This window comes from Asterias amurensis, chromosome 15 (genome assembly GCF_032118995.1).
Source record: "Asterias amurensis chromosome 15, ASM3211899v1".
Taxonomy (NCBI): domain Eukaryota; kingdom Metazoa; phylum Echinodermata; class Asteroidea; order Forcipulatida; family Asteriidae; genus Asterias; species Asterias amurensis.
Window position 1 is genome coordinate 16,473,099 of NC_092662.1, and position 27,699 is coordinate 16,500,797.

General features: G+C 38.4%; 1 protein-coding gene across 3 annotated transcripts; it reads right to left on the bottom strand.

Moving 5' to 3' along the window:
• Window positions 1-472: 472 nt before the first annotated feature.
• LOC139947918 (uncharacterized) lies at window positions 473-27,577 on the bottom strand. 3 transcript variants are annotated; one of them, XM_071945775.1, is made up of 2 exons: window positions 27,481-27,577; window positions 473-3,409 (listed from the first exon to the last, which is right to left on the bottom strand). In XM_071945775.1, the coding sequence occupies exon 2, from the start codon at window positions 3,387-3,389 to the stop codon at window positions 2,823-2,825; it is 567 nt and encodes a 188-aa protein (XP_071801876.1). In that variant the 5' UTR covers window positions 3,390-3,409; window positions 27,481-27,577; the 3' UTR covers window positions 473-2,822. The 3 variants fall into 3 exon arrangements, with proteins under 3 accessions (XP_071801876.1, XP_071801874.1, XP_071801877.1); XM_071945773.1 differs by lacking the exon at window positions 27,481-27,577 and adding an exon at window positions 24,366-25,216; XM_071945776.1 differs by lacking the exon at window positions 27,481-27,577 and adding an exon at window positions 6,017-6,141.
• Between the last annotated feature and the right edge of the window lie 122 nt (window positions 27,578-27,699).

Genomic DNA, 27,699 nt, shown 5'->3' on the forward strand with positions numbered 1-27,699 from the left:
CCCCGGACACGATTGCATATGCAAAAGTGTCCGGAGCGGACATAATTGCATGGCTGACACAATATTGCATCCGACACCTACCCTGACTTTCACGTGGGCGATATTCAATGAGCAAAAAAGGGTGTTGGTGAAAATAAAGCAGGGTGACTCATGATTTCCCAACAATAGTTGTTTCCTCGGGAAGTATCAGTGGTGTGTCCATGACATATCGATATCAAAAATATAAATCAGTGCACTCCTGTTTATTTTTGATCATTGTGAATCAGGAATGTGAATCTTCAGACCTTAAAAATCTCAAATCGGTCTTTTTATGTTACTTTGTGAATATAAGAGATGTTCGTTTAGATTTATAAAGAAATCCTTATCTTAACAAGATAAATAACCATAAATATTTTAACTAAAAGTAAGTACACAATGAAATTTATTTCGGGTATTTGATTTATTGACACTATTTTTTTTGTAAATAACCGTTTTTATACAAAACATTCTTTATTTTACTATATTGGAAACTTAGTCATTCCCTCTATACACCATTACAGCTTCATTTTTGACAATTGTCCCGTCACACTGGAGTGAATGTTTTCCTGTCAAAAGTCTCCTTTTTTCAGTTGAAAATAATATTCGCCTCTCTGATAATGGCAATGACGAGTTTTATCGCCAAGATACATGTCTAAGTTGTGATGTGCTCGACTTTTTAGATGAATAAAAGCAAAATGACGTGGACGGTTATGTTGGAAACAGTGAGTGGTTGGAAACTAGTCTTGAACGGCGACGTTATACATACGTTTGGTGTTAGTCACCGGAGAAGGGGTGCAACATCAACTGACAAATGGACTGGACAAGTTAACGAATCTGGTTTTGATCCAGAAGTTTGATACAGATATCTCTTCTCCAGTATTTCGTGTTGTGATATCTACAAATGTTTACAAAACGAACGTCTCCATTCAAGACTAGTTTGACACCAATTTCGTATGATTTGAAAGGAAAAATACCGGAAATTATATGAGTATAGTTCTAAAAACTATGGAATGTTTAGGTTCCAGTTCGCAGACAAAAATGGGTGCTTATTCCCACTGATAAATCAAGTGTGAAATCCTTTAATCAATATATTTTTTTATAAAGCCATTATATTTTCATTCGAATATCTGTTTTTTACGATGGTTATTAGAGTGGCACATTGTTAACGAGTGAGCCCACCATGAAAGGAAAGTCGAAAGTGAATACATTTCTTGCATTATTCCCCTATTTTGTTAACATTTTCTGTTCAGGATCATGGTGATGCTTTTGAATATTTTGTCTTTCACTTTAATACAATCATGTAGTAAGAACCCGGCGATCTAGCAACAGATGTCACACGACATTAATCCTGCCTCAAAATTTAAAAGAATAAATTTATGAGAATTAGTGATACCGTCTGTCTTTTAGATCACAATGCAGAATACCTTGTTTGATTGAAATACCTTTGTTAAACATGAATTGGCTCACATAGCAAAACAAAATGCTGGATATTTGCACTGTTCTGTTTCTCCAATCGTTCTACATTTGTTTTCTTAGGCCTACTTATATCGGCCATAGGATACTTGTATTTCCAAATCAAACAAATTGACACTCTATCGTACGTAACTGGCGGCAGATGATTATGCTACATTCGGTTTCACTGACAACTTACGCTTTTATTGTTAAACCACATGACTTTAAAAGCTCCATTTCCCATTAAATGCCTTCACCATTTCCTGAGCAATAATGACTGTGCATTAAAATTAGACACACCTGTCTGTGCGCGTAGCATTGCTTGAGCGTGAACCTTTTTCTTTATGGCGTCAATGTTGCCTCGCACTTAAAAACACTAAACTGACACCAAGTCCACTCTACAATGTCTTATGTGCGTCACACCTCAACATTTGCATATTTGGCAGTCAGCCAAAGACGTGCCACGGAAGTTGGATGACGTTACCAAGCCCAGCCAATGAAGTTCCACCAAATAATCCACCTTTTTGATTGGTTGTGAAGTAAAGTGGCGCGAGTTTTTGGTTCCATGTGCAAACTTACAATGCCTGTGTGCAGACGATAATGATGCCACGGCCAATGAAATTCCACCAAAATATCCACTTTTTTGTTTGGCTGTGCAGTAAAGTGGCGCGACTTTTTGGTTCCATGTGCAAACTTGCATTGCCTGGGCAGACGATAAGAAGTGTACAAGTGAGTGGTTGGAGGGAACTCTCCTGGCACATTCCTGCAAGCCTCGTCTTTTGTTCTTTTGTTCAACGCAATGTGTGTTGGACGCAGGACCAAAACATTAAATATGGCGGCCATGCACCGCGGTAGTTTGCTGTCTGCACACTTTGGAGAAACTTTCGCTCATTATGTCGGATTTACACCTCGTGTTTGTGGAAATTTTGCAGAGGAAGATGCTTGATAACAATGGACACTTTCTGAGGAACTGAATGTTTGTTCTTGTGGATAAATAAACAGTATTTTGACGTTGTTGTTAACTGTTTTGAGAGGTACAGGACGACATGTCTTCTTAATGTGTGTGACTTGTGACTTCACGTCAACTTGCACTGGATGAGCAATGTTGTGAAATTCAGTGTTGTAGGAGCAGTGCACGACAGTTGAATTTCTGCAAGGAGCATACCCCTCTGAATATTATCCACGTTGGAAAAAAGGGCCATGCCTCAAAAGGAAGGAATTTGAGAAGGTGGCTGGCATCAGGGGAATAATACGTGAACAGGTAAGAAAAGTATTGCTCCGTTCTAAGCATTTTTACGTGTCTCAACACATAATATGTCAAAACTTAAAAAATAGTTCTCGAGTCTCAACATTCAATTCAATTGAGGCCTCCTGTACTTGTTTAAGACACTTCTTTTTTTCAAGCCAGACTTGTTCACTTTCTTTGTCTTTAATATCTTACTACATCCACATATTCCATGCTTGCGAACCATAATATCGTCGCACTGGTTTACCGGTACACCGCACACTTTCTCAACAACTGCAACCCCACTGTCCGTCGTTTTCGCTACCTCGGTGATCGTGACCGGGCGTGGGCCTGGGCTGGTGGTGGGGTTGGGAGACTCGAACCACCCACCGTCACCTTCTGTCGCGGTGGTGGGACCAACAACACTGTCACTAGGTGTCCATGTTTCTGAGTTTGTGTTTTCTGTTCTGTATAAAACTGGACTTTCAGTGTTTGTGGTGGCTATTGAAGAAGGTGTTGTTGATAACTTGAAGTTGGCTGTAGTGAGCCTCGAGACTGCCTCTGGTGTGGTTGATGATGATGATGATGATGATAAACCAGCAGCAGCACGTAGAGGCACTTGAGGAAGACACACAAGGCTGAGTATGGCCATCTTGAAGGCTATGGCGTATCTAGCACCAGACGCACCCCGCATCTCTCCCCAACCCGTAGTGCCTGAAATAAATAAACAACAAGTTATTTTAAGCTCATGTCATAGCAATCATACCCTATTCAAAGTGCACCTGTTTTTGTACATTGTGAAGTTAAAAGAAATTCTGCCGTGTGGCACATCACAGACACAGTGCGTTGAATAATTCACAAATACAAAACGATAAAAATGTACGTTACAAAACAACCCTGACTGCATAATAAGCATATAGCAGTGGTTAATTTTGTGAAATACATAAATAAATGAAGCATAATGTGTGTTATAGTATGAGCCTACCACCACCACCTGCACTTCCAGGGCTAGCAGCCAAATCTTCTTAATTTTGAAAATTAGAGTTTCGATAAGAAAGTTTCTGGTTAAATTTAGTGCGGTTTTCTTTTCAATTTCAAAGTTTTAAATTCACTATGGATGTAGTATATCGTGTCCTTTCTCTGCCTCTGTTTTACACTTTAATTACATTTTACGGCAAAACAGCTAATAGGCCTATCTCTGTTGTTGCTTTTCTCAAAATGGAATTTTTCGAAAGATTTGTCCATACAGTCGTTCAACCATGCAAGGGACGGTAACTTATCACAGACCGCGTTGTCTCAGTAATGTGACCTCAACATAATTTTTTTGAGTTTTGTTAGCATATGTTGAAAAGTACACAATACTTGAATGAGTGTATACCAATTTACTCTTACATCACAAATTCAATCTAATTGAAAAACAAAACTGCAAAAATTCGTCATTTCAAAGCACAAACAAAACAAAACACTGCACAAATTTATGTTCATCTAGTCGAATACGAGTCAATTTATTCAAATTTATTTCCATTAAATGGCTGCTTTTATGGACGTCGTAAATTCAGCGTCTGTCTGACATAATATCGCTCATTCATCTAGAAGTCCGTGAAGACCGTTCCATCTCAATCAGCTAAATGGCGTCTGCTGCGCGGAATTACCTGCCAAACACTTCCGTAAATGATATAGGACGGGAGATGAATCTCCGGTGGTGGTTAAACCGAGTGATAGACACAGATCCCACGAACCCAAATGAAGGTTTACAACGAACCGTGATGAAGGAGTAATCTTGTTTCAAAAAGCGAGTAAAACATGTGTAATAAACGGTTCGAAGACTTCGCTTTCTCCAGACGACGATCAAAGCATACTGATCGAAACGTCGAGTTAAAACCAACGGTTCTTTTCAGAACACCCCAACTCATTTAGAGATAGTCGTGTTACCGCAAACCTTTCCATTTCGTATTTCCACTGAACCATGATGTACAATTGATCACGTTTCAAAAAGCAAGTAAAGCATATTTAGGCTTATAAAGGCTCGAAGACTTGTTAATTTTGAGCAAAAAATGTTCAAAGTCACGAGGAAAGTTGTCAGAACATAGGTATTTTATTAAGTAAGTTATAGTAGCTAGGTTAGGTGGGGTATAACTTTTGATAATTGCCAAAGACCAGTATCCTTATTAACCCAGCATGTACAAAATAAACCTGTGAAAATTTGGGCTCATATCAACAGCTATCGTTCAATAGCGCTTAAGTGCAACAGAAAAGAGCTAACGTGGCTTTTTTCTTATTCTGAAGATTTATGTACCCTTTTGAACAAATTGTATTTCCGATCACGAAATATTATCTTCATATAGATCACCCTTTCCAGGTAAAATAACCCATCTTTGACATTACACAAATGCGGATAAAATATCTACATAATGATTTCAGTTTGGTTTATTTTCCCCTACAAAATCTAGACAATTCTTCTCGATTCCGAGGTCTTAAGTCTTATTAAATTTCAATCACGGCGAAAATAATAATAAATTGATTACAAAACTTCTCCAAGAACCGACATGCATGTAGGTGGGTGTGTGTCGAATATCAAGAAGTATAAATCGAAGTGTTCCTACGTTCTGCTCTGAATCCAAACCCGTCTCGGTACACGGCGATCATCCTCCGGGAGTTGCGAACCTCAAGTGCCTAATTCCTTTATAGCGGTGTTCTCGGCACGGTAGACCCATCCAAGATCACGCAGAGCCCCCGGGTAGAAAAGAACGCTCTATACACGGCAACTTTTGACCTTTATTCTGTGCGTCATATGCCTAAAGGCTACCACAAAGTACAGCGTTTCAAGGGGGGTTGATGCTTTTTGACTCCTTTGGGAGCCGTGATAGCAAATTTAAGAGCTGTCTTACCATGCTTGAAGCGGGTTAGTAAGGAAATACTTGTTAAAGGGGAGTTAAATCCTCATTACTCGCGTTCTAATCTAATCTGTAGTCGCCGGATCAGCCGGTGGCGTTTCTTTTTATGTACAGGGTTCAGTGGGGTTCATGTGTTTGGGATAGGTATGAAATAATGGACGATGATTGTACTGCTTGAATGGAAGGTTATAATAACAACTTTAATTTGATTATAAAGAAACGTAATTAGTCGTCGTAACTCAAGTACCGCCTGTACTGTGCCGTTGGTTTCATACGTATGCATGCGTACGTAATATTGTACGTTGAACAATACGTGTACACTTCATCCATCGCTATTCCCACAAACCTCTCTCAAAATAGTATGTAACTTACGATCAATGGATAATAAAAACTTAAACCTGAATAACATAAATATACATAAACTTACAGTGACTCTAAAGCAATGCAGATGTCAAACTGATGACGTGACCCCTCTCAATTCAGCCGAAAACGTTTGAAAAACGCGGCCAGTACAGAGCCAAAATGTAACCAAAATCTATAAGTTGGTTTACGATAGACGGATAACTGGTCACACAAAACCACCCAGTGATTTTGTACGTCATTCAAAATGGAACCCATGATATAATGAAGGCCGTACCGTGAGATGTACTTGTAGTTTAAATATACAATCAATTATAGATTCGCTGTATTTTGATAACTGCTGCTTTGTATTTTCATAACACGCCTCATTGGGCACGTTGTATACAGCATTCATAAAATCTGTGGAGTCAATCATGTATGACAAAAATTGTCTCCCATTTTTGAAACAGTATTGAGGTCGACTATTCACCCATCATGGTCATTGCTCGTCAACGAATGACGTCATTGACCATGAAAAGTATGTGTTTTAATTTCCTTTCTGTATGACTGTTCAACAATTTGTTATTTTTTTTATATAAAGGGCCGGTTCATCAGTGGAGTCCCAATTGACCATTTTAATTAAAAACATATAGGTAAATTCGTGTCTATCCTATAGTTTAAATAATAAGAACGTCATTCAACCTGTAGAAATATCATCAAAAACTGAAGACGAGCAGAGTTATTGGTGTACTGTACGAAACCATTTCGGAATAAATCACCAATGTGAGTGCATACTTTACATGGATGTACCTGGGGTCGATTTCACAAAGAGTTTAGGAGATATGAAAAATGTATAGCTAGTTCTAAGTTAGGACGAGTAACTCGTCCTAAGTCGAGATAAGAATAGTCTTAACTCTTTGTGAAATCCACCCCTGCCCGCATATATAGTTGAATATTTGGAATACTTGAGTGTTCATAAGACATAGAATGTATTAAGAACTGTGACTTTCTTCCGAGAAACTGTTGCACGTCATACCTACGAGATATCAAGGACACTTCCACACTCTAAGATGATCCGTGGAGGAAGTCTTCCTCCATGGGTCATCTAAAGCTGATATAGTTCGTAGTCCCGTTGAACGATGTCCATGTCAAAGTTTCACGTTGGAGACACTTTAAACCAGTCCCAAAGGATATCGTACATTGAGAGGTTAGTTTGTAGTCCCGTTTGAACGATTTCCGTGTCATCAGTTTCACGTTGGACACTAAACCAGTCCCAAAGGATATCGTACATTGAGAGGTTGGTGACGTCAGAGCTAGAGAGAGAGTGTCGATGTACTTTTGAAGCTCGGATGTTGTGTGGTGTGAAGGTTGAGATTTGTTAAAGGCAGTGGACACTATTGGTAATTGTCAAAGACCAGTCTTCTCACTTGGTAAATCTCAACAAATGCATAAAATAACTAACCTGTGAAAATTTGAGCTCGATTGGTTGTTGAAGTTGCGAGATAACTATGAAAGCAAAAACACCCTTGTCACACGTAGTTGTGTGCTTTTAGATGCTTGATTTCGGGACATTAAATTCTAAACTTGAGGTCTCGAAATCAAATTCGTGAAAAATCACTTCTTTCTCGAAAACTATGTCACTTGAGGGAGCCGTTTTTCACAATGTTTTATACTTTTCAACCTCTACCTATTACTCGTTACCAAGTGAGGTTTTATGCTGATAATTATTTTGAGTAATTACCAAAAGTGTCCACTGCCTTTAAAAGTGTAATAGAGATAATAAGTATACCGTTGTCATCTGTAATAGTTTTGTACATTATTTCTGACATGTGACGTCAATGGATTGTGGTACATGGCAGAGCGGTCCTTTTCAGAGGACTCAATTTGAAGCATAAGAGTGAGGGTTCGAATCCTGCTCATGATCCTTGATTCTTTGAGCGAGGCACTTAAAGGAACACGTTGCTTTGGATCGGTCGAGTTGGTCTTTGAAAAGCGTTTGTTATAAAATGTATATAGGTAGAAAGATGCTGTAAAAGTAGAATACAATGATCCACACAAACATGCCTCGAAATTGTACGGCTTTCCTTTTACCTCGTCGACTAACACACAGTCGGCCATTTATGGGAGTCAAATTGTTGACTCCCATAAATGGCCGACCGTGTTAGTTCGCACAGTAAAAGGAAAAACCACGCAATTTCGAGGCAAACTTGTGTGGATCATTGTATTCTACTTTTAAAACATCTTTCCAACCATATGCATTTATAACAAACGGTTAAAAACGCTTTTTTATAGACCAACTCGTCCGATCCAAGGCAACGTGTTCCTTTAACCATAATTGCTTCTCTTAACCTAGTTGTTTAAATCAGAGAGAGAGCCAGTGTTGTGTTGGATTAACCCACTAAGCAGCTTGGGGTTTTAATTTTCTGAGGTGCAGTCACTTGAGACCGTCTTGATGTTTAATGAGTTGAATTAGAAACTTCTTCGACTCCATGTAGGGTTTTCACTTTGTTCACGTTATATTCTCCAGTAATGTTATTTCTACACAAAGACCAGAGGAACATGTATATCATTGTTTTTCTGGGTACATTCCTTACTGGGTTTTGTCTTCGTTTCCGTAAAAGATTCCCTGGAAAAGTGAATTAATATTCGTTTCAAAAAAGAAATCACTCGTCAAACAGTCATTTAGTTACCGAGTCAACTCTGCGGCTCTGACGGAACACGGCGCTCAAATGGAACCGGTGAACAAATCCGTGAAAGGGGGGTCTTAAAGAAGGTCTGACAAAGACAATGACAGACGTCTTCTCGCAAATTTCTCAAGATAATTTGATTTAGATCCCTTTTTCTTATTACATTCCCGAAGGAGGAGTTCAGTCGCCTCCTCAGAGTGTCCTGAGACATTAATGGGGAAAAAAAATACATCCCGGAAGCATGTGTCATTAAATAATAGGGGAGTAGTTTGTTTAGGTCATATTGGAGGGTCCATTAAGGCAAGATCTACGAGAGATTTTTCTTTCCGGGTCAATACAAACTGACATTTTGATGATTTGATGAAAACACAGAAAGAAGATTCAATCCATAATTCAAGGATGAACTCAGTACAGTCCGTGATAATCTAAATCACCAAATATAAACAGCTTAGGGCCGTGGGAGGATTAATTTATTTGACCTACTTGATAAATATCTTAGTTCTACATTGGTATAAGAAGATCATATTTAAAACAAGGTGACCTCCCACTTTAAGACCCTTTTTTCATTAATAATATTATCATGTCATAACTGATTCCTTATTGTTTATGACCATGTTGGCCGAAAGAAATGTGTTTGTGCATGCATGGTTTTGTCACCACCAAAGGCATTATATTCAAGAAAATGATGTGAAAAAGACCAAATTATGAAGAAAAAACCCGGAACAATGTTTTTAGCAATATTTTTCACAATATTTGTTCAATTGGACCCCATAAAGTATTGATCTCTTTTTGGTATTGAGTATCATTTTCGGACGCTGAACTTCTCCTACACTTTAAAGAAACCATAAAAGCTAGTTTTGCATTACTACATATACCTCCATTAGCACTATGAGGCAATAGTACGTGAGATGAGATGAATTATACAATATAGTGTTGCTGTCGGTTTTTAGAATTTATATTGAAAATTTATCGTATATTATATTGTGTCCTTGAACGCCAGACACAGGTCGCGTTTTTTGCTTGACAAATTCGCTGAGAATGTTTTATAAGAACGAACTTATTTTATTGCTGCCATAATGTTGTATCCATAATTGCAATTTGAGCTTAGAAAAATTCACCACAGTGTGTCATGTCGTCATCCACCAAGCTTACACAACAAAAAAGTCCTTTGTTTTATCAGTCCAATTACCACGTCATTTATGATTCATTTCCCCGCTCAGTTTTCCTCCGTTGTTTTGAAACAAACAATATTTTCTGCTTGTTCATTCATTCGTTTAATTTATTGGTCACATTGGTTTAAAACAACACGAAATTCGTTGTGCTGCAGAAATGCAATAAGCGTAAAAGTCATTTACAATTTAAAAATTAAAACATGTACATCTACATGTACATTGAAACTATGCGTCAAACGATTATAAAACCCACCCACATAAACTATAGTTGAAGCAGCTGTATGACATTTTAGACCTGGAGCTTTAACTTATAATATTTAACAGAACAAAGACCTTGACACCAAGCATGGATAATTAACCATTAGTCGCCGCTTTGGTATCCCCGGTGTTAAACTGTTACGATAAACTTCATTATGAGTTCGCTCACACATGTAAAGTCCATTAGGTTTAACCATCAACTGTCTGCCCATATAAATATAATGACGTCGTCAGCAGAGTCAGGGACTTAGACAATGCATATTGCATGAAGGTAAAATATCAAATTAATGGAAGCAGCTATATAACAGAGAAGGGGAAGTGGACAGTAAAATTTAATTAGTATGAAAGGTTATGAACAAATCTTTATGAACAAATGAATGGCAATTGGGATCAGCAAAAGGTCTGTGACTTTTTTTTTGAACCAAGGTTTATCCATGACGTAAATTCCTCAGTATTTTCAGTATTTTATACGATACCAGGATACCAGTGACTATCTTTACGGACTGTGAAGCGGTTTATGTACCCGTACTTCACCCCTTGAAGTGACCGGACGGTTACTTGTGATGTTAGGTAAAATCTCGTAAAAACTGTAAAACAAAATAGTAACAATTCTGATTCTTATTTCATTTTGTAAAATTCATAAACAGGACCGGTCTATCTGTATACTTCTTGCATCATATTGGAAGGCCGAGTCCATATTGAGTTTTGACTCATTGACGAATGTGTACTTGCAGTGATCTGGGGCCAATTTAATAGAGATGCTTAAGCAAAATTTTGCTTAAGCACGAAAAATAGCTTGCTTATTTAACACATGTTACTGGCCAAAATTTCATGCCATATACATTGATTGTGACTGGTATTTAGCTGTTGTTCACTTAGCAAAACAATTGAGTGGAGTCTTGACCGGTAATCTGACTTTACTAAGCATGAATTGTTTTGCTTAAGCAAAATTTTGTGCTTAAGCAGCTCTATGAAATTGGGCCCAGGGCTAGCCGTAACCGTATAAGCTGCAGCAAAGTTTAACGTCGGTCATGTGTATTACTTTGGAAGAAAGAAGATGGGAGTCAGTTTCAATGTCTGTTTCAGTCAAATTCTGCGTTGACCAACCTCAACCTAAAGTAACTATTATTTTAATTTTGAAAAAATGTTTTCATTGCGGATGGTATTTCTCGCAAAATGATACCTTATCCTGTGATTCATAGTTTCATGTACCGTACGGATGACAACCGTTGAACGTCACTTATCGATGTTATTCACATCAGTAATTGATATGCAATCTCTGCTATCACTGAAGATGATACCCTTGGCCGTCATCACTGAGACACCAGGGCCACCGACTCTCATGGTTATACACAATTTCCCCAAGGTGTTGGTGCAACATGCGACGGAGAGCCTTCGACTGAAGTGTTATCTTTTTGTAGTGACTATCCCAACACGTGGTCACATAAATGAGTAATGGCATTTTCTTTTTTTGCAATTATGAGTGCCGTCGCTGTGTATTTGAAAAGTGTTCTGTTCGGTTTGTTTCTCTTGCCATCAAGCGTTCTTGGGTAAACATTGTTGCCGTCAGGGCTGGTTGAAGTTGATCTTTCTTGCCGATGGGTATTATGCAAACAGTAAAACCTCGCTATATTATTGTGATTTCCCTTTTTATCAGCGATTCTTAATGACTCCAATTTCAAGACTGTGTACACAACTATGATGGATTATATGTCTTGTAATAACATACTATAGAGGAGTATTATTAAATGAATAGTAGCACTTAACAGAGTCTATAGCAGGAGGTGTGTTATGCCTCCCAAGTGGAAAGTATTTTTGTATTTTAGTCTTTGAATATCTTGTATTTTGTATTTGTACTTAAATAAATATTTTTATATCCTACTGTTTTTCTGTAATTTTAAAAATAGTATATATATATTTTCTTATGCTCTTTAATTTTAACGCAATTCAGCCTCTGGCTGCCAAGTTTGGATGTTTTTAATAAGCCAATATATATATATATATATTTTGTAAAAGTACGGTTACTGTCATTCAAATTGACAAAGAATGTTACAGGAATGCAATTATACATCATCGTTTTAGTAGAGAAGCGAACTCATTCCAACTGGTAAAATTTCCAAAGTTTAAATCTAAACATAACGTACATTCTAGAGTAAGTTTTGACATTTCTATAGCAAGCCTATAATCACAATGTGCGTTATTGTGTGCCTTTAAGAAATTACCACAATAACTTATCCTAAGCTTGTCAGTGTCTCATGCCAGCTTGTTTAAAACTTTAAAATGTTTCGATTGTTACAATATATATTTACCTTAAATGCAGACTGAGGACCATTTCCATGAACACTTGCAGGAAGAAAAAAGGTAACATCGCGCCTTTTTATATGAGGCTGGTGGTATAGCATGACGCATCTGCGCTTGTGTGCGTCTGCTAAGTAGTGCACAACTCTACGGCGTTTACCAACCAACAGATCGAGTACGCATGCGTTAATCTAATTAGCATAACATTCTACGTCAAAGGTTAATTAGATATGCCTTGCCGGTTATGTATCGTTCCTGAGAGACAAATGTGGTATCTGATGTCGTTGCGATGAAAACGAACTCGAGATACCATGACTATAACTATTTTATCTCAACAGCGTTTTAATCAATAAATCGAGTTTTTAAGTTGAATTAAGATGCACTTAGGTGTCAATGATATCAAATCAGGAGATCTTTACAAGAAAGTATGTACTTGTAGTATGTTTTCAGCCTTTAGAGGCTTCCTGTAAAAAAACAATAAAACAACAGCACAAAACCAACAGATTTAACCCTAGCATTAGCACCAAAGGGAACATATTGTACGTCTAATTTGTTTAACACTATATGTAGATACACAATAAAAAATAACCTGTGAAAAAACACAATTTCAAATGGTAGCATTTTTGAGATATTACTGACCATCTGGAGCGATTTTGTCTTCGCGGGCAGATTAAGCCATACAGGAAAGTATAGGAAAACACAATCTGTCTGAGAAGCAAACGTTTCTGGGATTCATGGGATACAAACTACATTTTTTCATAACCACATTACATTATTAAAAAGCTTTAAATTGCATGGCGAAAGCTGTAGGCTTTTAACCGAATAATTTCCTATTGCCATTTATTTTTAAGAATGATTGCCAACACATAATCCATTTAAGGTGTCATGTGTCAATGGCATCTCCATAATCAGTGAATTCTTCGATAAATTGGGACTATATAATGTACTATTTCACCCCAGGCGCCCAACTAAAACAACATAAAGCAAAGACCAACAGATAACGATATTTAACACTTGCATAAGCAATAAAGCATGATTTGGCTGTAGGGCCTACTCCTGATGACCATCGCATGGCCGGAACGCGGCCTCCTGGCTGGAACGCGGCTTGCTGGCCGGATATTGCCACAGGAACGGGCACAAGATGCCGTGATATCAACCTAAAGCCGGACCCTCAATACGGAAATTACCATGCACGCACCAATAGTAGATCAAAAAAGCGAACGAATATGCAACGATGAATGCAGATGGTCAGCATGCCACAAGAGTTTATTTTTTAATGTGTGCCGCTGTTAAAGTTGCATGGCCGGTTTTCACCGAACGTTTTTTTTTTTTTTTTTTTTTTCAACAACAGATTTCGACAGAAGATGCTTTTTTCAAAACGCAAAATATCAAACAAAATTCGCATTTGCCGTGGATAGTGCATTAAATACATGTAACCTTCAAGACGGGTTGTACCCGGGTACTGACAGTGAGAAACCCTTTTGAGCACACCCCGAATCAAAGAAGAAAAGATCCGAAAATAAGCATAAAGTAAACTTTTTCAGAGTCGCGTCTTCGGTTATTCACCGAGAAAACCCCCTTATCCTAACTCCACATAGCACTAGTTAATAGGTAATAATGAAGTATCCATGCACTTAATAACATTGCATTCAAAGTGCAGAGCCTGGCAGCTATTTTGTTTGCTAAACTGAATCCATTCTCTAGCGGTGACTCGCATGAGATGCTCTATAAATATCCTCAGAGAGTGTCATCTTGCGATTACAATCGCCTGGATTACCCTTCAACCCAGCCGAAAACGGAAATTATCTTCTTGCTTTCGACCTAACCTTACCCACATCGTCCTCCATATATCTCACCAAAAACGGAATGCTCGGACTATCAACAAGGGAAAAAACCCTCAGTGATTACATGCGAAATGTCTTAACTTTGGCGCTCGCGGAAAACTTCGATTGACAGGGATTTGACTGTCTGTGCATGCGAACTCACACCCCGATGCCTTCAGACGCGGCGGTTCGGCAGCCGGCCTGAAACAACGTCCACGGCGATTTAAAGGTAGTGTCATAATTTTGGTTTTTGTTATCTCAAGGCTAATTCATGGGTGAAATTATCAAATGAAGATACAATAAAAGTCACAATGTGAATGTTTCAGCCGAATATGTAGTTGAGGGGGAAACTGTCATGGTATTTTCATAAACGTCAATGATACATGAACGTTTTACGTTTAGCGATGTGAAAGCGGGTACCAACCACATCTCTAACCGCAGCATTCCGTACGTACTTCACGAAATTTTAATTCCCAAAGTCGCCTTCATGCGAACTTTGGAGATTGGAGTTTTAACCAATTATACTTTTATTGAGTTTTTAATAATAAATAAATGCACAGGATGCCCTGATACCCAATAAAATCCTTATTAAGTAGGCTTTTGGATAAAAATTCCACAACTTGTTTTGATAACAAACTTTTGCCAACTGTTAACAAATTTTGCTAAACCTTTACTAATATATGTAGGCCTATAAACTTCAAAAAGAGCCTGTATAAATATTTAACACAGTCATTTTAACAGAAAAAAAACCCACATCTGAATCACCTGCGAATTTAAAAAAAAAAATTCGGTGGGTTTCTCTCCTTCTACATGGCTGAGTATCAATAAAATATTTTATTGAAGAGCCTACAACTTTAATCTTCTCTATTGCACTGCCGTGCTTTGCTGGCGGCTGACGGCCTGAACAGCCTTACCATGTGCGCCGATGCGATGGCATTTTCTTGCAGGTGCGCCATTCCATGACTTTAACTCAGCCTTTGATTTTTTTTTCTATCCAGTTTTAAAGGGATATGAAGTAAACTAAAATGTCATCGGACTTTGTGGCCTACATAATAAGATATCTCGCAATTTGGGGCTAAAGTGATTACAGTACTGAGTATGTTTTTGCAGGTGTTTTTTATAAGCCTTCGATGGTGGCGGGGCCTGATTGGATAGGCATGACTGACGGAATTGAGAACCATCTGTCAAGTACAATTCAATTTAAACATTTTATTTGTTTTGTTTTCGTCAGTCTGGAGAACTTGACGCTTAATAAAGAAAAGAACAATAAATTCTTGCCCGTAAAGAAAGGTGCTCACAGTTTTAAGAACATGCGGTTTAAAATGTACTTTTAACGATCATAAATTTGCCTTGTTTCCTAACGAGAAGAAATTAAAACGAAATATTATTATGATTTAGAGCTCCGTGGAAACGAACGACACACACTGTTATTCTAATCTTTTGGCACAACTTTGTAAGCCTATAATACGATTCTTGTGAATTCTATAGTGGCGACCTGCAGAGTGTCCCTATATATATTCGATGTTATAGTGATGCTCAGTCTTTCTGAACTTTAAGAAACGAGTCGACGTTAAGAGCAGAGGTCTCATCGTCTCATTTTCTCTCTTAATTATATAGAACCCTCGAAAAAAAAAAAAAAAAAAAAAAAAAACCAACAAGAAGATATCCTATAAATGGATCAAGCATAATATACGAGTTTTAAATATCTGCTCTCTCCGACTGATTGGAATAACTTTGTCAAAACTCATTTACTTTATTAGAAAAACATAATCAATCTTATCACGCGTTTAAAATAATCGTTTGCTGATATAGAAAATAATAACCCTAGCCTTATTACACAGTAGCTATACTCTTGTTTCATGGTTTTACAATCAATAATCTACCGGCTTACGAAGCCGTGAAAATACGCAAATGGCCCCCGTGTGTTTCGGGGGGCCCTGTCACCGCGTACAATATCACTACCGAGATTCAATTAACTTCGATCTCAAAGCCCGGGGTATTGAACCCCCACTTAGGAAATTCAGTGGGTTTTTTTTACGTTCGTTGTTGACTGTGGGAAGGAGGAAGGTTAGGACGCTCGCGAATACAAAAAAAAATGGAGGAGCACAGAAAGGATTTTAGTAACGAAATGAGCGGGTAAAGATGGAGCGAATCGACGAGGTAAAGAGAGGGGGCACTTGGGATCTTTTACGGGGGCTGAAGAGCTGTTCGCCAGGCAATTAACCCTATGTCGGTGTCTTGTGGAAAATGTCAAAAAATCAATAATGTGTGGGAGTATGTTTTGGGGTTAGAGGAAGGTGTACTTTGATGATGTTTTTTTAACTTCTGTGCTTTGAGACAAACTATACCATGTGTCCACAGATTGTGTATTATGTATCCGAAGTACGTAGTAGAGTTTTTTTTTTTGATGTGAATCAAAGAATTGCAAGCTTTGGCATAAAGCGTGTACCATTATGATGTTTAAAGGGACACGGTCGTTATGAAATGACATCATCTGTCAAAAGTCACTCAAAGAAAAACACTTCTTTAGATATTAGCTTTTTGTCCGGTTAATATTTGGCTACGCTACTTGAACTTCAACGGTGGTTGTCTTGATATTACTCGCCAGATTGCATGTGGAAACAAATACATTTGCATTCCTGGAATTTAATTTCATCTACCCCATAGCTGATTGGGCCGTAAAGCAGAACGGTCTAAGCAAACACAATAATTAGAATGTAATGCTTGCAGTGACTTGACCTAGTTTCTTTCAGAGATAGGAAATAAACATCACGGTATATTATTTTGTAATTTTATTATTCGTCATTATTAAAATAATTAAGCTAGTCTTTTGTTGATTAATTTGAATACTGTGAAGACGTTAATTAAGTTTTTGAAATTTCGTACAGAAAGGTGTCTTACCACAGTTCCCAATCAGTGTACACAAATTCTGTACCATAAATGTCAGGAAATGTTGGGCACTTTCTTTTCATGATACAGGCTAAAATATAATAGAAAGTTGCATTGAATTAATGTTGAGTGTTGTCTTAGAGACAAAAGTATATCAGCTTTGATTCAACACTGTTTTCATCTCATATACAAAACGAGTTCTACTAACTTTAAGATGCCTGTTTGGCAATTGAAGTATCAGGACAAAACGTAATGCCACCGTCTTGCACGTGTCGACAACAATTCACTGATTATAATTCAATGCCCTTCAAGCAATAAACCAATTTAATTTAAAGGAACACGTTGCCTTGGATCGGACGAGTTGGTCTATAAAAAAGCGTTTGTAACCGTTTTTTATAAAATGCATACGATTTGAAAGATAATTTAAAAGTAGAATACAATGATCCACACAAGTTTGCCTCGAAATTGCGTGGTTTTCCTTTTACTGTGCGAACTAACACGGTCGGCCATTTATGGGAGTCAAAAGTTTGACTCCCATAAATGACCGACCGTGTTAGTTGACGAGGTAAAAGGAAAACCGTGCAATTTTGAGTTATGTTTGTGTGGATCATTGTATTCTACTTTTACAGCATCTTTCTACCCAAATGCATATTATAACAAACGCTTTTCAAAGACCAACTCGACCGATCCAAGGCAACGTGTTCCTTTAACGTATACTGTGTGCATAAACGCACGGTTTTCTTAGTCGTGATTAGGTCTTTATACCGAATGATATCATATAACAGAAACCAAAATAGTCTCTGAAACGGAAAATCCAATCCCACCATGCATGGTGTTTTGTTTTTGAAAGGGCAAGGGCACCAAGGCGTGTTCTTCTTGATAAAGGACACCTCTATATCAGGAAATTGTAAAATATTATTGGAACATTTCCAGGGCACAAAGCCCGCGTTTACTCGTTGGTAAAAGACACACTCTATAATGAGGAAATTGTAAATTTAATTGGTACATCCCAAGGGCACCAAGACCCAAATTCAGCAAATGGAGTTCCTCAAACAGAAAATAATATTGCTTGATAATTTTCTGCTATAAGCAGAAATGTGCAGGATACCAGTCACAAATTGTACAAGTGGCATCGGGTGGTTTGCTGGTAATCTCATTCTGGTGACCATAATTTTGCTGTTTAGTTACTTTTTGTGCTTGAGCATGTGTTATATGAAATTGGAGGCGATGCTTATATTACCTCCGTGGAGTATCAGCCATGTATTCCCAAATCAATAAACTTCTGTGGACAAAATACACATATGAATCCTTAATTGAATGTGTACTTCAGAAATCATAATAAACATGAATCTATGCCAGGGTCATTTATAATGTATGTAAGTAAGTCACGAATGGGCATATATACGATGGCCACATTGCAATATGCCAAAAGCTAACTGCAAAGAACCGATTGCGTCCTTCTAGAACCCATAATGCCATGTAAATGGCATGCTATCCTGCGGGCTGTATGGACCGGAGAGTATGGATGACCGCTATGTGAATTATGTCACTATAATATAATGTTATAAAAACAGTCAGTGACTTTATCTTGAGACTGGACAACCGCCTCAGATGCCACAATAATTCAATAATAGTAAAATAATTGATGCAAACAAACCCGAGGGCGGACTCCCCTGAGAGAGAGGCAGCTTCTCAACCTCCTTCTCAAAATGCACGCGCTTCGGAGCTCAGTATTTTCACTTGCAAATTTTGAGAATCTATTTACAATATGTTTCTATTACGGCGGAAAGGGCTGGGAACAAACTTACAGAGAAAGAATATGTAAGGGGGTGTTCGAATAGTGAGCTTTACGTGTTTAGCCCACAGACATAAATAACCCAGCAGCCGATTTCATGAAACGCTAGGATTAATCCTAACTCGAGTTAGGTCGAGCAACCCGTCCTAACTTAGGATGGGTCCAATGCTTCCTACGTATTTGGATACGGAACTGAACCCGTCCTACGTCCTAAGATTAATCCTAAGTTAGGAAGAGTTTGGTGAAATCGACGGCTGGTTCTGTCTGTGGTTTAGCCTTAGCCATCATTAATGGAGTCTCTAGTTGCGAAGCAAGGCGAACTTAATCACTGTACTGGCAAAGAACTTAATGGAGAAAACACAAGGAATGAAGTTTCAATTTCAGATGTGGGTGGAAAACTCAAGAGAATTATTGCAGGGAAAACCCACGCAGTCAGATAGGGACTGGACATTCAATCCAAATAATGCCCCGTTTTGTGATTCGAACAGAGGGGTGGAAGGAAATGGAAGATACCACAGCGCCAGCCCGACACCCAATAGACCTTTATCACGCTGTCACCATCTTGGCCATGTTCCATGTTTCCATAACTGTAATGCATGCTAACATTCATTGCGCAAACATGGCACCAGACTATTTTTTCGTCTAGCCTCAGTTTGGTTACACTGAGATGGAATGGCGTAAAATCAAGATGACCATACCATGATAAGAAGGTCTATACCTCCAAGCCATAAACGTAATGTCACTGGAAAAGATTAATTCCCCTGAAACTAATCATACATGTGGTTGTCACGATTTCAGCATAATGTATACACAGCCTCATAGAACACGTTTGGTAATTGTCAAAGACCAGTGTTTTCACTTGGTGTATCCCATCATAAGCATAAAACAACAAGCATGTGAAAATTTGGGCTCAATTGGTTATCGATGTTGCGAGAAAATGATGAAAGAAAAAAACACCCTTGTTTGACGAATTTGTGTGCTTTCAGATAGGAATAACAGACTGTCAACGGTACATCACTTTGCTTAGTTCGACATTGTCCCTATCTTTACATGTTTCAATGAAATAAATATACGTCTATGATGCATTTCTTGGAAACGAAACGTCTTGAATTCTCGCTTCTTCTCGTTGCACACCACTGCTGCATTATCCCTTTAATTTAACTTATTGCGGTGTCGAATATCTAATATCCAGAGACCAACTGAAGAAGGAAAAACATCAAAAACCCCGGGGCCTGGTGTACCTCAACATCAACATTGAAATCCTAGCAACCAGCTTAAATACAGTGGGTTACCTTTTTATTGGTTTATTAATTATGCAACCAGACCTATACGCCTCATCCCACAGCGCGTTGTGAAAACAAGCGGGCATTTATTCAGGATCCAAGAAGCGTGCGTTTGAACAGACCGCGTGCACGAACGGGCATAAATCACAACTCAACAACGTTTGTTTAGTTTACAAGTGGATTTCAACCTCGGTAAAAATTATCTGTAAGAAAATATTCAAACCTTTTAGTAATCGGTGGATGTTATCTGAGACCAAATGACGTGCTTTTTCAGTGTGAGGAGGTTTAGAAGATTGTCACATTGTGTACAGAATCTAGATCGAGCACAACACTCGAATTAGATATAGTTGACTTCAATATCATTGGTGCACATTTTGACATGACAAGTTCTATATTGTTTCTTTGCATGTTGTGTTAGTTGTAATGTCCATTAACCATTTAAAACTATTGAAGTTTATATTTTTGTTTCTTTGGTTATTGTTGGGCAAATGTATTTGACTGTAATTATTTATTTAAACCATCCTTTGTTTAAACTGTGCTGGACTGTATCATATAAACCTAGGTTGAAGTTGTTTTTCGTCATTGCATCTGATAGAAGTAGTTGTTGCTACAACAAAAGCTCGTGCAGATATTTATTTATTACTAGTTAGTCACTAAAGTACCTCATTCTGTTTACTATTTTTGCAATTATCTGACCAACGGCTCCACACTACCCATTTGAACCATGAAAGTTTTTATATTGTTTCTTATGACAATGTCTTGCGTCTTTATTGTACTGTCCGTTAACTATCTACGACCATAAAAAGTTCTCTACTGTTTCTTTGGACATTGTCTTACATCTTAACTGTTCTGTCCGTTAACCATCTACGGCCATAAAAGGTGCTCTATTGATTCTTTGGTCATTGTTGTTTATCTTTATTGTACTCAATCAAACCATCGCAGTTTCTATATTTTGGACCTGTATTTTACTGTCCATATTTAAACCGTCTTGTTTCTTTGGAAACATAGGGGGGCTATTCCCGTCCATTACCTATTTAAACTATTATGAAAGTGTATACAGTTCTTCTTCGGGTGAGTCTTGCATCTGTATTTTATTGTCCAGTAGCTATTTCAACCAACCATACAAGTTTCGTTTATGATTCCTTTGAAACTATTTGAACCAAGACAGGTGCCATGCACCATCAGTTTTACTTTAAAACCTCTCATAGAGCACCTGTCTTAAAAGCAAATTGTGGAGGTACTTATCCTGTTTCCTCCCACTCAGAGGCAGTGGGATCACTCAGGAATTCCTAATTCCCATTTACCGCTGTCCCTGTTCAAATACAGAGTCAGTGACGACCTTTCTACCGTGTGAATGTCCTTTACTCCATACCCTACCCCCACCCATCACTCTCAACAAGATAAAGTCCCCCATCGGTTGTTGGCATCTTAGGACAGGGGTACGTAATGTGGTAGTTTCAGTTATTGTGTACACTTGGTGCCTGTAACACTTTGACCTTTAAGGACACGTGTGTGTGCTATACATTATGTGTGTAATTATAAAGGAATAGATGATGGCACACTGCAATATATACTGTCTAATTTTAATAGACCACCATGGGCAACAAAGAGAGAGGCATTTACCTCAATAATTCCCACAACCAAAGACTCTGAAAATCTTAGTGTATAGAACGAACCATAAACAGCTTACAGCTACAGAGCATTCCCATGAAGACGTTCAGAGCATACTGATCGAAACGTTGGGTTATAAACCTCTTGTTCTTTTCAGAACAACCACATCTCAATACGAGATTTATTACATGGTATCTTCACAAACCTCTCTCGATTGTGTCTTCCACCGTCATGCAAAGTTTCAAATCCTGAGAACGAAACTTCAAACGACCAATAATATTCCACCATAAAACGTGTCCTTAAAGGCAGTGGACACTATTGGTAATTACTCACAATAATTATTGCCATAAAACCTTACTTGGCAACGAGTAATGGGGAGCTGTTGATGGTATAAAACATTGTGAGAAACGGCTCCCTCTGAAGTGCCATAGTTTTAGAGAAAGACGTAATTTTCCACGAATTTGATTTCGAGACCTCAGATTTAGAACTTGAGGTCTCGAAATCAGCCATCTAAACGCACACAACTTCGTGTGACAAGGGTGTTTTTTTCTTTCCTTATTATCTCGCAAGTTGGATGACCGATTGAGCTCAAATTTTCACAGGTTTGTTATTTTATGCTTATGTCGAGATACACCAACTGTTAAGGCTAGTCTTTGACAATTACCAATAGTGTCCACTGCCTTTAATGGTCTACACATAAAGCACCGACTTGACAACCGACATTAACAGCACCACCTCGTGCAGTTTATCATCTCTGTCACATGAAATTAATGTTCAACCGAAGAAATTGCAAACATCGGTTATTTACGACTTTTACATAGTGACATATTATTCCTTAAACTGTTCTCACTTGAGCCACAAATTGCCGAACGGTGTAATTTGTCACTAGGCAATCTTTACCCGCACGTAGCTCACGTGGATGGTAAAGTATCTTCAGAGAAAGTGTCTTCAGAGACCTTTTAATTATCGGCGCACGAGCTTTTTGTATCAATGCAGGGATCTAGAAGCTGCAGCGTAGAAATCATTGATAAAAAAAGGCTTTTGGTTTGAAAGGGACGTTTTCATGTAAAGTGTGTAACTGTTTGCTCACGATTCTTGAGCAAACCGATGTTTGAGATGGGAGTGGTGGGTCAAAGTGAAATCTTAATGGTACATTCATTAATTTAAACGCTTTTAATTATTGATCACGGCACCACTCTACCGGTGAATATTTCATCTGAAATTTGTCTTTTGTTCAGAAAGCAGTTTGGTTTTCACTATGTCCACGCAACAGCCGTTTAGTCACCAATACTCTATACATTATCTTGATTCAAAGAGGGTAGGCATACAGCATCATCCATTTAAAGACACCGTTACCACCGATTAAAAAAAAAGAGAAATCCGTAAAATGATCAAAATATATTGATTTTGAGGACGTATAGATTTCTTCTTTTCAACTTTAAAAAAAGAAGCAGCGTAGCTCGTGGTAATGCTAGAGACTCTTTCTATAGGAAATGCTGTATTTGCATGGTGCTTGCCCCCGGCCTGTAATTACATGTTTTTAAGTGCTTCAGATGTGTTGGGACTCGTCCATGTGTGTTTAATACTGACAACCTTGCTCTCTTGGGTCTGTAAAGATTGTGGAACACTGCACGTTATTTCTTGGTCTAGTTTTTTTCTCTTCATTGAAATTCCACCCCAGTTACGCCAAACGCTACTTCAGCATGTCAGCGAAATCAAATTAAACAGCTTGGCGAGTCAACGGGGACAAGATGTCAATGGTAATCGAGTAGGGTCTGATTTTACATTACAAGGAAATGCTGCTTAAAATAACTTATTACTCGGCACAGATTAGGGGGAAACCAATAACAATTCGTGCACTTCAAGTGACATTTTGGTAAATTTGGTGTATCCCACAGACCTAAAAATAACAAACCTGTAAAAATTTGGGCTCACGTGGTCATCGAATTTGCACCCCAAAAAATACAATGAAATACAAAACACCCTTATTGCAAAGTATTGTTTGCTTTCAGATGCCCGTGAAAGGCTTGTTGCCTGCAGTCTTTCTCAATAATATATTCAAATTCTGGGTGAAAAATTTGCTCTCTCTAAAAACTACAAGCTTCAAATGTGGCGTTTCTAACAATGTTAATATCAACAGCTCTCCGGTGCTCTTTACCAAGTTAGTCGTATGGTCATTACTTGTGCAGTTACCAAAAAGTACACCCTCTGTCTTTAAAGGCAGTGGACACTATTGGTAATTGTCAAAGACCCGTCTTCTCACTTGAAGTATCTCATCATATGCATAAAATAAGAAACCTGTGAAACTTTGAGCTCAATTGGTCATTGAAGTTGCGAGATAACTATGAAAGAAAAAAACACCCTTGTCACATGAAGTTGTGTGATTTCAGATGCTTGATTTCGAGAGCTCACATTCTAAATCTGAGGTCTCGAAATCAAATTCGTGGTAAATTACTTCTTTCTCGAAAACTACTTCACTTCAGAGGGAGCCGTTTCTCACAATGTTTTATACTATCAACTTCTCCCCATTACTCCTTACCAAGTAAGGTTTTATGCTAATAATTATTTTGAGTAATTACCAATAGTGTCCACTGCCTTTAAGAAAAAGTAGTTGTGTTTACCTAACGTCTGGCAGCTGAAGCAGACACAGGGTTGTCCAATACGGCGACATATGGAATCGTAGCCTTTAGTTCTTCTTCCACACACTATTAGTATCTCCGCAGTGACTTTACTTCAAATCCTGTACTCCACACGAGCCGCACGTCTTCTCATTACCCGCTCTACCGGCTAGATTCACCCCCGGAAAGACAGCTCGCTCACCCGCTCTCCTTGACAAACGATACCGCGTACATTATATACAACCTGAGGAATACATATTTTTGACAGCCTCAGGGGGGAATTTCTCAGTGGATATATAGCAGGACGCACTCCGGGAGAAGTATTCATTAAGTTGTTCCATTTAAAACCGCTGCTCACAGTGTGGCAATTATCTGCGTCTGTAAATACCTGTTTAAGTTTAAAAATCTCCTTAAAGTTCTGACGCGCGGAAGAGAACTTCTTCCTTCAGACACTTAATAATAACATCTCTCGTGAAAAAGTATCAGGTCATCCTATAAATACGTGTTCACAACTAGGTCAAAGATGATTCCAAACAAATAATGATCAGTGATGGGGAAGCGGGGATATTTAAAGCCAAACTGGTCGATGGTACGAGCGTAATCAGGCGGTGAGTACGATGGAAGCAAATCACCGCTGTACGTGTTCAACAGACGCCGCCTTCTGTGCCCCTTTGATGGTGTGCATTACCCCCCGACGTGCAAAATCTTCTTCGAAGTCGGCTCATAGGAACTCGCTCCATCTTATCACCATCTGTTATTGATACCTCGGCTCAGAAGAAAAGAAGAACAGGAGAGAGACGAACAAAAACCCGCACCATTTGGAAGATGTCACAATTTCCCGCCGACAGCTCTTGCGGTTGCCCTCACTGTATTCCGTTTTACACTCGTTCGTGCGCAGACTTCGTCTACTCTGAGCACATTGCGCGTAGTACGAACGATGACCAACCAACAGCGAAGTAAATAATGCTCACGTGTGTTGGCAATCGCCTACGTGTACAACGATGTATTTGGGATGTATGCATACCCAAGGTGTATCAATGTCAAAAAATATCACATAAGCCCGATGAAGCGATTCTCAATGTCATAATATCTATTAACATTTGCTTGTTAATTTGTCGCTTGTGTTAAGTCGACCGTTTCACTGTGGCAGGGGGGGGGGCTCAGAAACACAAAGCAGTATTGTTATTGAAAATGATAAATGATGGTTCTGTTAACTGGGGTCAAGTCAAGTAGACTGTACTCTGTGAGCCTAACTTACAATTAGCGAAATTGATGTATTTCAGAATTCTCTTTATAAATAATTTTCCCAGGGTGAAAATGGCCTCTGCCCTTGCCTTAAAATTGTAATCAGATGTTGGCCATTATTTTGTTAGTCCACATTACGCATGGTATCCTTAAAATGGGATACCACAAATAGAACTTGATTCTTCTTTAGTTTAATAAAACATCACCCAAGCATCACTACGGATCTTAATTGCAACACACACAAAATGGCCAACCATGGTATCCTTAAATATAATAGAGGATACCACAAAAACAGTTGAAACACACTTCAGATAGAAAACAGTACCAAAGCCTCATTTTGAAAACAACTTCCAAGCCTCATTACGGATCTCAATTGCAACACACACAAAATGGCCAACCATGGTATCCTTTAATATAATAGAGGATACCACAAAAACAGTTGAAACCCACTTCAGATAGAAAACAGTACCAAAGCCTCATTTTGAAAACAACTCCCAAGCCTCATTACGGATCTCAATTGCAACACACACAAAATGGCCAACCACGGTATTATTAAGTATATTAGAGGATACCACAAATACAGTTGAAACCCACTTCAGATAGAAAACAGTACCAAAGCCTCATTTTGAAAACAACTCCCAAGCCTCATTACGGATCTCAATATTGCAACACACACAAAATGGCCGCCACCGCCTACAAAAGAAGCTCGCGCGTGCAACCAGGCGCCGAACTCTAGCCTACCATACTAGCCTCGCCTCTCATCAAGGGAACCACGGTAGAGAGTGATTTTAGCGAGTCGTGTGATGTCGTAGCCATGGTGAATCGTGTAGGATAACCACAGCCGCGTTTAGCTTCTGTCCATCTCTCGGCTATACACCTTGAGGGCACACTATCAAGGGCTTTGTAGCCTAATCCGGCACTGGCTCGTTATTATATATTACGCAGTTTGAAGGAGACCAAACTACAGTTGTTAAAGGATTTGGGTACCTTTTCAAAATGTCCATAGATTTACATTAAACTTGCAGGGTTTGAAGATAATGATAGTGGAAAGCTTCCCTTCAAATCTTACTTACTGAGGTGCTGTAGTTTTTAAGAAATGAGTAAAACAATGTCATGAAAATACATTTGTAAATGATTGAAATAATTTTTGTCTCATGAGACTAAAATTATTGTCATGACATTGTTTTACTCATTTCTCAAAAACTACAGCACCTCAGCACGTAATATTTTCAGGGAAGCTTTCTACTATCATTATCTTCAAACTGTGTAAGTTTAGTGTAAATCTGTGGACATTTTGTTTTTTTTCTACAAAAGTTACATAGACCCTTTAAAGGTGAAGAACTGTTGGAGTAAATTCACATTGCCCTAGTTTGTTTTAATAATTAAACCGGTTAGCATGATTGCTTAGCATAAAATTATCCTGCTTGACAGAAACGGGTTAGGCCTACTTGCCAAAATGTACAATCTCTATCTATGCTGCTAGACTAGCGCCTTGCTTTAGTTGTTTGCTGATGTTGTTGATGATTTTTTTTTTTTTTTTTTTTTTTTGGGGGGGGGGGGGACAGGTATTAACAAAAAGTGCTTAGTAGCATTTTGGGCAAAATTACCTGGTTTTGGAGGCACTGGAGGGACATCCAACGAAATTCACCCTTGGTGGTTCATCTGTCGTTTTTCTTTGTTCACATTACTTTTATTTTCCTTTCCTTGTTGCACTTTGGAATAAGATACGCAAAGTGATTACAAAATAATGCTAAATCAGCCAGTTGCCAAATGGCAGCTATAGTCCCATAGGGTTGTAACGCAGTAGATCTTTGGTATATCGGATAACAGTATTGTGTAAAATAAATTGAAGATTACTAGTCTAAAACCTTACCTGATAAATGCTTAATCACAAGAAATTTTTCTCATTTTGAGATTTGAAGATCGCTTCACCATGTGGTTGAGAGTCTAGATGCAACTGATTTACACAAACCCCCGTAGGCAGCTACGGCACTCGCACTCTTGTTTCTCTATAACTCCTTGGATATCTAGCCAACTCATCGCGTCTTAAAGACACTGGACATCTTAGGTAATATTGTCAAAGACCAATCAT

Coding starts and splice junctions, on each gene's coding strand:
- LOC139947918 (XM_071945775.1), bottom strand. CDS start 3,389: ATGCGGGGTGCGTCTGGTGCTAGATACGCCATAGCCTTCAAGATGGCC.